This window comes from Crotalus tigris, unplaced genomic scaffold, assembly GCF_016545835.1.
Source record: "Crotalus tigris isolate CLP2741 ecotype Arizona unplaced genomic scaffold, ASM1654583v1 scf7180000024364.846960, whole genome shotgun sequence".
Lineage (NCBI taxonomy): Eukaryota > Metazoa > Chordata > Lepidosauria > Squamata > Viperidae > Crotalus > Crotalus tigris.
This window is the reverse complement of record NW_024100532.1, coordinates 64,255-75,290: the sequence shown is the minus strand read 5'-3', so window position 1 is coordinate 75,290 and position 11,036 is coordinate 64,255. Positions and strand designations below refer to the sequence as shown.

At 38.1% G+C, this 11,036-nt stretch overlaps 1 protein-coding gene across 1 annotated transcript; it reads left to right on the top strand.

Moving 5' to 3' along the window:
• Positions 1 to 6,685: 6,685 nt before the first annotated feature.
• On the top strand, positions 6,686 to 10,742 carry LOC120301023 (glucose-6-phosphatase-like). Its single transcript, XM_039327679.1, has 5 exons — positions 6,686 to 7,078; positions 7,820 to 7,929; positions 8,543 to 8,648; positions 9,753 to 9,868; positions 10,169 to 10,742. The coding sequence occupies exons 1-5, from the start codon at positions 6,849 to 6,851 to the stop codon at positions 10,678 to 10,680; spliced, it is 1,074 nt and encodes a 357-aa protein (XP_039183613.1). The 5' UTR covers positions 6,686 to 6,848; the 3' UTR covers positions 10,681 to 10,742.
• Positions 10,743 to 11,036: the final 294 nt, after the last annotated feature.

Here is an 11,036-nt window from a genome sequence, read left to right as displayed (position 1 = left end):
CCTCTGGTTGCTGCTCTCCATTTCCACTCTGGTTCCTATTGTTAGACTGACAGAATGCTGAGAAAACATCATTGTTACAATTTACTGCTATTGCTACAAGAAACTTCTGATAGCATTAGAGAGAACCTTCCAGGTGTTTGGGTGCATGTAGAGTGAAGGAATATTGAATTGTAATTACTTGTTACCACCTCATATCTTTTCAGGATTCTGCCAAATACATTCCCAGGCAGATTTAACAAATTATTTTCCCAGTGTGTTTTCCATTCACTCTTACTACTTTTTCCTTTGAGAAGTGGGGGATAATCATGACATTCTTCCAGTCCTCAGGCATAAGCTTGTGAAAGCCATAAAAATTCAGCAAGCTATCCGTAGGGCCTCATTTCTAAACATGAAGTTCTGGAATTCATCAACATTCTTTCTCTCTCTCTCTCATCTACAAAATGCCTCTTTCTCCCTCCTTCCCCACACACATACACAAATTTAGTCACAAGAGTTCAAAAGGTATTCCCTGGGATTACTGTTGCCGAGTAACCAGCAAAGTAATTTAAAGAAACAAAACATTTTTTCCTGGCTCAGCTGCCCAAAATCTCAAATAACACTACTTGTATTTTGTGATTTGAGGTGCTTGAGCACTACAGAGCTTGGAAAGGACAGCTTTTCTATTGGTGGAAATTCACACCAGAATTTGCATTCCAGCTGATGGGCCTTTTGCCCTCTTGTCACTAAGCAACTAAAATGTGATAACAATTTGATTCCACCACAATAGTATTTCTAACAGAACAGAATAACAGAGTTAGAAGGGACCTTAAGGTCTTCTAATCCAACCCCCTGTTCAAGCTGGAGAGAAAATTTCGGATTGAAATACCTTATACCATTGCAAACAATGGTTGTCCAATCTCTTCTTTAAAACCTCCAGTAACAAAGCACCCACAATTTCTGAAGGCAAGTCATTCCATTGATTGTCTTAACTGTCGGGAAATTTCTCTTTAGTTCTAGGTTGACTCCCCCCTTGTTTCCATCCTTTGCTTCTTGTGTATGTCCATGTACAAGATGCTTTGGAAAATAGGTTAACTCCCTCTTCTTTGTGGCTGCCCCTCAAATATTGGAAACCTGCTATCATGGTCCTTCTTTTCATTGGAGGAGACATACCCAATTCCTGCAACCGTTTTTCCTGTTTTAGCCTCCAGCTCCCCAATCATGTTTGTTGCTCTACTTGAGACTTTTTCTACAGTCTCAACATCTATTTTATATCATGGTAACCAAAACTGGATGCAACATTCCAAATATAGTCTTACCAAGGCATTATAAAGTGATACTAACATTTCATGTGATCTAGATTCTATCCCTCTGTTAATGTAGCCTAGGATCAATTGAGCTTTGGGCAGCTGCAGCACCCTGTTAACTCATTAAGAGGACTCCAAGATCACTCTCACAGTTACTACTATTGACCCAGGTGCTACCTATTCTATACCTGTGCACTTGCTTTTTCTTGCCTAAATGTAGAACCTTCCTTTTCTCATCAATGAATTTCATTCTGTAAGATAGGACCCAGTGTTCAAGTCTATCAAGATCTTTCTGTATTTTGAGTTTATCTTCTGGAGTGTTAGCTATTTCTGCCACTTTGGTATCATCTACAAATTTGATGAGTTCCCTTCTATCCCCTCATCTAAATACTTTATGAAGATGCTGAAGAGTATTGAGCCAAAGCAGAACCTTGGGGTACCCCACTGCATACTTTTTTCCATGCAGGTGCAGTTCTATTAAGGATAACACCCCAAGTGTGGTTTGTCAACCAGTTATGAATCCATCTGGTGATGATGCTATCTAACACACATTTTTATATCTTATCAAATAATAAGTTGTGGCCTATTTTGTCAAATGCTTTACTGAAGTCCACATACATTATGTGCATAGCATTTTGTTGCTCCATTAATTTTGTCACATTTTCAAAGAATGCAGTAAGGCTTGTCTGTTTTTGACAAATCCATGTTGGCTTCTGGCTATAACTTTGATTTACTCTGTTTGCAGATTTGTTGCTTGACTATGATCAAGATCAATCAATTGCTAAATTGATCTGTGACTTGGCAGGCAGTGGCTAGCTAATTCTTTCAAGCAATGTAATCAAAAAAGCAGAGCAAGGCTTCTATTAATAACATTTGTGAAATGCTGCACAATTCAGCCTGAATTCTCCAGCAGTGTGCTTCTAACACTTTTTCTAACAGGAAGTGAATATTTGGGATCAATGAACATCCTGTCTGTGTGATAATGCTCAAACTAGAGCAGTCATCTTGTAAAACAAATTTTGCTCAGATAAATTCTGCTTAAATTCACAAATTTGTTCAACAAAGGAAAGACTTGAAGCCCACATTAATATTAGAAAGAGAAAAACAATATAGGAATAATCTTCAAACATTTAATGTCGTAATTACACAGCAAAGATAAAGCAAGAAAAAGAAGCCATTTGGTTAATTAATATTTATTCCATCTGTAAATATCAAGCATCTTCTTTCCAAAGTTTATCACCTAAATATTTTTTATCTAGAAACAAGATTTGTTAAAACAGAGTGAATTTTGCTTCTAAGTATGGATCAGGGAATAAGTTTATTTCAATTTTTCTAAATTTTTGTCTAATTTATATCTTTTTATTGCCCATTTCTTTTGTTTTTAAATTGAACTATTATGATGTATTTTGGTGAATATATTCTCAAAACACACATTTGTGTTTATAGAGTCTTGTCTACTATAATGAATATCGTAATGTTTAAATAGTTTAAATCACTTTGTTTATTGGATTGGAAATACAAATCTCTCTCTCTCTCTCTCTCTCTCTCTCTCTCTCTCTCTCCATGTGTGCGTATTAAATAATAAACATATTTCTCTTTATCCCCTATTTCTAAGTAAACATGCATAAGATTCTGCCATGATAACTTATAACATTTGCCACATTCATTTTTCAATATATATTTATTATATATAATATACAGTAAAAGAGGGTTTCTGCTTGTTAGAAATTCTGTATATAGCCATACAAGACCAACAGTGCACAGTCCACATGGGCCTTTGCTGCTTAACTGTGACAGGAAACAGGAAACTTTACTCAGAACAAAAAAGTATATACCAGTACTATAGATGAAATAACTCAGCTGTTACTCAGCTTTGGAAAGGCTTTTCTTATCATTTTTCCTTTTATATAGCTGGTGCATTTCATTGTTTGATCACATGGATATTCTTAGTTAATTTCTTTATTACAGGGATGTCAAACTGTCAGCCCATGGGCCAGATGCATCTTGTGCAGGCCACGCCCACCCCGGCTCTGCAAAGGCAAAAAATGTCACGATATGTCATGTGATGCAATCAAGTTTGACACCTATGCTTTATTGTGTTAGAACTTCTGTGCCCAAGTTGTCTGTGCCATGTGTGAATGCAGTTTGAATGTTTTTCTTCCTTAACCACTTCATTGCTATTCAGCTGATACAGTTCTTCTGTAATTTTACCCTTTGTAAGTAAGAGATTCCCTTTTTGTGATGGCACACCTGTCGCCTTGGAAGGTCACTCCATTGCCTTGTTTTGTGAGCTTCTTCACTGACAAAAGATTAGTTTCAAGAGCAGGGACATACAGGACATTTTTCACCAGTATCTTTCTGGTGACACTCTGAGAAGTAGAACAGTAAAGAAAACCATCTCCTAGTCCTTCTGATTCCATTATTTGTCCATTACCTGAGGTGATTTTTTTTCTATTTTACTCTGGTTAAGGTGAATAAAGAAATGTCTTCGTTTATCATGTGACTTATAGCTTCTAAATCAATACACCATGCCTGCAAAGATGAGGTGCAACTTTTGGATTTAAAAAAACATATTCATCATCTGAAGCAAAATCTTCCTTCACATTTTTGGCCTTTTGTAGTTTAGTTTGTTTCTGCATTCTAGCTTTCCAGATTCTGCAATCTGCTTTTAAATGGCCTTTTTTTTTGCACATAAAGCATTCACATGCTCCTTGCTGCATGTAACTGTTTTTATTCTTATTTCGTCATTAAAGCAGACACTACAATGGAAGCATTGTCACTATTAATGCTCTCTGTTTTAATTTTATATTCATACATAAGTTTGCCCTTAGCATATTCCAATTTGAGTTCATCATCTGGATGTGCATCAAGTGCTGTGACAAGCATTTCATAGCTTTCTGATAAAACACTAAGTAATAGTGCTGCAACATGAAAATCTTTTATTTCTTCTCCTATACCTCTCAGGCTTTTAACCATTTCCAAGGTTTTCCTTATGTAATTCTGCATCTCCTGGCTTTTCATTAGCTTGGTTTGATGTAGCTTTCTATTCAGTTTATTGCTGAGATTAGTTCTTTCATGCACCTTTTGTAAGCCTTTCCACATTTCTTTAGCAGTTTCACATTTACATACAGTATATGTATAATTTGATCATCTTCTATGGTAAGAGAGATTGTGCTCTGAGCTTTCTGTGTCCATTCATCTGAAGGGAGAGTAACTTCATTTATACATTTTCATGTACCTTCTCTTATTAGCAGTATTTTCATCTGGAATTTCTAAGACTGGTAATTCTGGTTTGTCAGATTTGCAAATGAAAACTTTGTTGCAGCTGTATTATTGGCCATTTTCTTTTATTCTGTTGCAGTTTTCTTTCTGTTGTTGTATCTTGTACTTATTTACTGTAGCCGGCTATGACTGAGCCCATAACCTGTTAGAAATTCTGTAAAAAGCCATATAGGACAAACAGTGCACAGTCCACATGCCTTTGCTGCTTAACTGCAAAAGTAAATAGAAAACTTTACTCAGAATAAAAAGGCGTAGAGTATATACCATAGATGCAAACCAATAAACACCAGTATAGTTGTACAGAATTCATGAAAACTGTATTCCAACACTGCTTATTATTTCATGTGATGATTATGGGCATAGAAATGATTGAAATATGTTATCAGGTCACTAATTTGCAATACCTGAGCAGGAGCAAATGTTCTTAGATAGCAAAACAAAACAAACAAACAAAAAAAAAACCTGAAGGCAACTACAGCTTTTGAACTTAATAGCCTCCAGGAGACAAGATAATAAAAATTATCTTATTTATTTCAGTTAATTTTAAAAGGTAATTTGTACTGTAATCCTTGATTTACAGCCACAGTTGAACCCAAACTTTTAATTGCTAAGCAAGACAGTTATTGAGTTTTGCCCCATTTTATGGTTTTTCTTCTGAAGCTCAAATACTTTAGCCACCAAATGAGAAGAATGGACTCATTGGAAAAGATACTAATGTTGTGAAAGATTGGGGGCAAAAGAAGAAGAGGATGGCAGAAGATGAGATGATTAGGTAGTATCGTTGATGCAATGAACATGAACTTGGGCAGTGGAGATAGTGGAGGACAGGTGAATCTAGCATGTTATGGTTGAAGGGATTGTGAGGAGTTAAACATGACTTAATGACTGAACAACATGACCTTTCTTCCCACATTTGTTAAGTGAAACCCTACAGTTGTCAGGTTAGTAACGTGGTTGTGAAGTGAATGTGGCTTCTCCATTGACTTTGCTTGTCAGAAATGATCACTTGACTCTGACATACTGTAAATGCATGCCAGTTGCCAAATACCCGAATTTTGATCATGTGGCCATGGGGATTCTGCAACACTCAAAAGTGTGAAAAATGATCAAAAATAACTTTTTTCAGTGCTGATGTCAGAACCCATATTTATCTGATTTCATACTTCCCTTGCTCTCTTTCTCTCTCCCAAATTCCATTCTCTTCTCTCCCTGGGTTCTGCCATACTCCTAGCAAGGAGGAGGGAAGGATCGTGGGTTTATTGTCTTAGCCTCCTCTATCGCTACAATGTAACACTTTGCTTTCCTGCCTTCTTTCTCTATTGCTACAATGTAACATTTTGCTTTCCTGCACTGTTTCTCTCTGTACTTTCTTCTCCCTAAACTGTCAGCTAGCAAAGGGGGAGGAAGAAAGAAATACAACCTCCGGAAACTGGCTTATCTCTCCGTTCTCAGGAGAAGGTGCAAGAGTCGTCTAAACATCAGTGCTACAACCAGAGCCGGCCCAATGTTATCTCCCCTTTCCCACAATGGACTTAAAACCTGGGGATTGGCCAGTTTGAACTATGGGGTGGGGTTTGCTTGGGGACATTTTAACCTATCAACTTGTACGGGAGCCCCTCAGATCCCGTCTAGTATGCCTGCCATCAGCTTCTCCTAATAAAAGTTACTTTTGGAAGAGCTTACTTCATGAGTTCGGCTTTCTTGGGATGAGGTATTGAAGTGGGTCCTGACAGCTATTGTAACTTTAGTCACTAAATGAATGGTTGTAAGATGAGGACTATCTGTAGTTGCCTTCAGGCTTTCAAATAATGGGCTAATACCAACTGACTTTTAGAGAACTTCCATTTGGGTTGTACTCAATGAGATCCAGGATCAAATTTAGATACCCCAAACCTAATCCCTACGTGGTCCATCTAATATCAAGAGAAGTAACGCACAGACAAAATGCAGCTATGTTCCGTTGGATTTTTGCCAGGAAATGGGGGCAGAATAATAATTATAAAGCAACTCTGCAAAGACTTAACACCTTTGTCATGCTGGCTACCTGGATTGTTTTGGATAGCTTACTTGTCCCTCTTATATAAGTTGCTCTAAGTATGTTTGTCCCAAGCTGTTTGGGGAAGCACCTTTGACCAGGAGGTGTTTTTGTGACCAAAGTAATTTTGAGTTCAAAGCTCAAGCTGCCACACACGGGAGGGGATAAAAGACAGCAGGCCTCTGTGAAAGGGTGCATTGCAGCTGCAATATAGACCAAAGATAGCTTTTTGCTCAACCGGAGATAGAATGGAAGCCAGCATGGATTTTCTATATCACACAGGTATCCAAGCCACACACTTTCTGCAAACAAAATACCCAGGATCGCAGGACTGGTTCCTCTTTGTTTCTTTTGCTGCTGACCTCCGAAACACTTTCTTTGTCCTGTTCCCTATTTGGTTCCATCTCTGCGAAGCAGTGGGAATCAAGCTCATCTGGGTGGCTGTGATTGGTGACTGGCTAAACCTCGTATTTAAGTGGTAAGTAGTCTGTCAACTTCAGTTTACCACGTGGATTTAAAAGTTTCATTGTTAGGCTGAGCCGCTGAACATGGCAGTTGAGTTCACATATGCTAAGCCATGACTGTCTTAATGTATTGCGTGAATACTGCCAATTGTGGTTTGTAAATTATGATTTATACCTTAGTCAGTTGCACAAATTCAGCAAATTGTGAATTAATCAATCAACCATGGCTAAATAATGACTTAGATAGCAACATCTTCCACCTTATAAAACTTGGATTCTGCAACTATCTTATTAAGAGATTAACCACTGCAGAAATGACAAGCTCATCCCACTCTTACCAGAGTCCATCTTTTACTATGTGGACCTGCTTGTTTAGAGTGTCTGAATAGATTTAAGATTTCAGGTTTTTTTCTTCCACTTTCTGCCTTTTTCCTCCTCTTCTAGAAAATTAGCTAAAGCCAAGGAAGCTATTTTTCATGGCATGGGAAAAGGTCCTCATTACTAAAGTAGTATAGCCTTCAAAGTTAAGATAAAGACATTTGTCCAGTGGATAAGCCAGAGCCATGTTTATTACTTTCTTGCATAGGATCCCTAAATCCCATGATTCCTAGATCAGTATCTCTTTGTAAATACTCTGGATCTCAATGTTCAGAAAAAATTGGTGAGCATGTGACTTCCCTATGGCTTGTGATGCAAATGGAATCCCTTTTCTTTTAATTGACTCATAGCACCTCAGACAATCTCTTTCTCTGCAGGATCCTTTTTGGACAAAGACCCTACTGGTGGGTACATGAGACCAATTTCTATCAAAATATTTCTGTTCCTGAAATCCAGCAGTTCCCAGTTACCTGTGAAACCGGCCCAGGTGAGTTTCCCAAGAAAACCCCACTAAAGTAACAGAAGTGGGACAGTATGAGAAAAGGATGGGATAGAAAAATGACATCGCACTTGGCAAAATGTGATTAAAGAAGCAGAATGCAGTTTTTACCAGCTGTCAGGTAAACAAAATCCAGTCATCAGGAAGATGAATTTATCTAAGTGGTGTCAGAGATGTAAAGCAGTTCCTTCCATCTGAAAGCATATGTTTCTCCCTTCACTGAAACGTGGTTTATTTGACATAGTAGCCATGCAAAATTTGTATGTCCTCCCTTGTTTAGAGCTCACCTTTCAGGCTCCTAATTCCAATACAACACCAACAAATGCATTAAAATATCTGTTTACTAGATTTGTACTGCACCCTTCCTCCAGGAACTCAAGGTTAATGGAGATCTAGGCCACAAAAACAACCCCGTGAGGTAGGTTTAGCTGAGATAGAAGATCTGATCCAATTCACCCAATGAACTTTCTTTGCTTGATCTGGATCTCTTTAATGACAGTCTAATCCTAAACCACTCGAAGCTGCTACAGTTGCTCATTTCATAAAGCCTATACATGATGGGTAATTTTGGAAAGTCAAAGTTTTTTTCTTCCAACTTTAGGGAGTCCTTCTGGCCATGCAATGGGTTCAGCTGGTGTGTATTATGTGATAGTTACAGCCATTCTCTCTATCTCCCGTGGAAGGAAATGTCCATCATGGAAACATCGGTAAGCACAGCATTTGGTGAAATAATAAAAGATGTGCTAGCCTAAACTAAACATGAAGAAATTCATTTAGCTTGCATCTAATAATTTTATTTTCAAACCAAATTAATTGAATTTAAAGAATTGAATTCATACTTCTGTAAATAAGCAATCAAATATATATCTACACATACACACCACCCATCCCCCACCCACCCACCAACATACAGACAAGCAAGAGAAAGTTTATTTAAGATGCATATATTCATACCAAAATGTTCTGCTAGGAAAATCTGTTTATAAGAGCTATGCAAAATTGCAGATAAAATACTTGTTGCACTCACATACACATAGTTTAGTGCAAACTTTGAAAAAAACTGACATTTGACAACTAATATAATAGTATCCTGAAAATGAAAGCAGAATAATGCATATGACAAATCTGCAAAAATGAAAAAACCTAAACAAAACTGAGATGCACTGAAATAAAGCAGATCTATTTTTCATTAGTTTGAATATAAGGAACAGTATAATAGTTCTTGACTTACAACCACTGTAGGGATTTCTGTTGTTAAGCAAGGGAGTCATTAAGTGAATCACATCTGATTTTATGACCATTTTGCCACAGTGGTTAAATCACTGCAGCTATTAAGTGAATCACATGTCATTAAGTGAATCTGGCTTCCCCCCTGACTTTGCTTGTTGGAAGTCAGCTAGGATGATTACAAATGGCAATCCCGTGACCCTAGGGGCATAGCAACCATTATAAATACATGCCAAGTATTCAAATTTAATCACATGATCATGGAGATGCTACAAACATTGTAATTGTGAGGATTGGTTATAAGTTGCTTTTTTTAATGCCATTGTTACTTCAAATGGTCACTAAACGAATGATTGCAAGTCAAAGACCCCCTGCAATATGAATTGTCTTGGGATTCAAAAAAGAATGCATACTATCCTTGCAAAGCCTTGTGTCCAAAATATTTCAGCAGAGAAATAACTGTGCTTAGTTCAGGTCAAGAAAGATAGGTAGAAAGGGAGCATTTGGCCATCTAGTCTCTAAAATAACTTGCAGGTTGGAAATATGTTTGTTTTTTATTCCCTCCTATTTTTTCCCAATGACAGCTTTTTGCAAACCGTGCTTTGGGCTGCTTTTTGGACCATCCAAGTCTGTGTCTGTCTCTCTCGTGTCTTCCTGGCAGCTCATTTTCCACACCAAGTTATTGCTGGTGTCTTCTCAGGTCAGTGCAGCTCTTATACAAGTTTTGCCATGGTATGCTGAGATATAACATAGGTTGCAGCCTTTAGATTATGTCACTATATTTTACCAGTTTCTATTAGGCAATTCCCTGTGACCAAAATTAGATAACATATGTAGACATATAAAGAATATAATTTGGACAGGAGAACTCCTTCTCCTTTAACTAGCAGCAAATTTAAGCTATTTTGCCAAGTGAACTGCAAGACTTGTTGCCTCATGTTTCTGAGAGCTTTAAAGTGCTATAGCATTCTAAACAGTGTCATTTCCTCTTCACTGTTAGGTATATTGGTGGCCAAATCTTTCCAATACATCACTTCCATCTATGATCCCAGCCTGAGGAAATATATAGCTACCACCCTTTTCCTCTTCTCTTTTGCTCTGGGTTTCTACCTGCTGCTCAAAGTATTTGGTGTGGACCTCCTATGGACTTTGGAGAAGGCCAAGACATGGTGTGAGCATCCAGAATGGGTACATCTGGACACTACCCCCTTTGCTGGCCTCTTGCGCAACCTGGGAATCCTCTTTGGACTGGGACTTGCCCTTAATTCCCCAATGTACATGGAGAACTGCAAAAGTAAACAAGGGCAGCAGTTAAACCTTCGACTGGGCAGCATCGGTATCTCACTTCTTATCTTACATCTGTTTGATTTCTTCAAGCCTCCAGCCAAGGTGGAGCTTCTCTTCTACCTGTTTTCTTTTTGTAAAAGTGCTGCTGTGCCCTTGGCAGTGGCTGCCCTAATCCCCTATTGTGTCACACAATTGCTCAGGCCACAGGACAAGAAAACACTGTAGTTTGAAGACCAGCAATACACACACACACACACACACACACACACACACACACACACATATATATATATTTCTAAAATTTGGATTGCTAGCAAAGAATTAAGGGAGAACTGGAATAGCTATTTCGAACTCTTTAGCTCTTTTCAACCAGACATACCCTTCTGAGATTCGAACCTGGGCTGTCTGCATGTTAGGCAGATGTATTAACCTTTAGGCCACAGGCTCTGTCTCACTTTTGACAGCTGTGTTAGGGAGGGAAGAAACAGGGGAGGAGTTATCTAGAATGCTGTATGTTACACCCTGTTGCCCAAATATGGGAGAGAGAAATCTTTTGCCTTGTATCAGCTCAAACTAGAGCC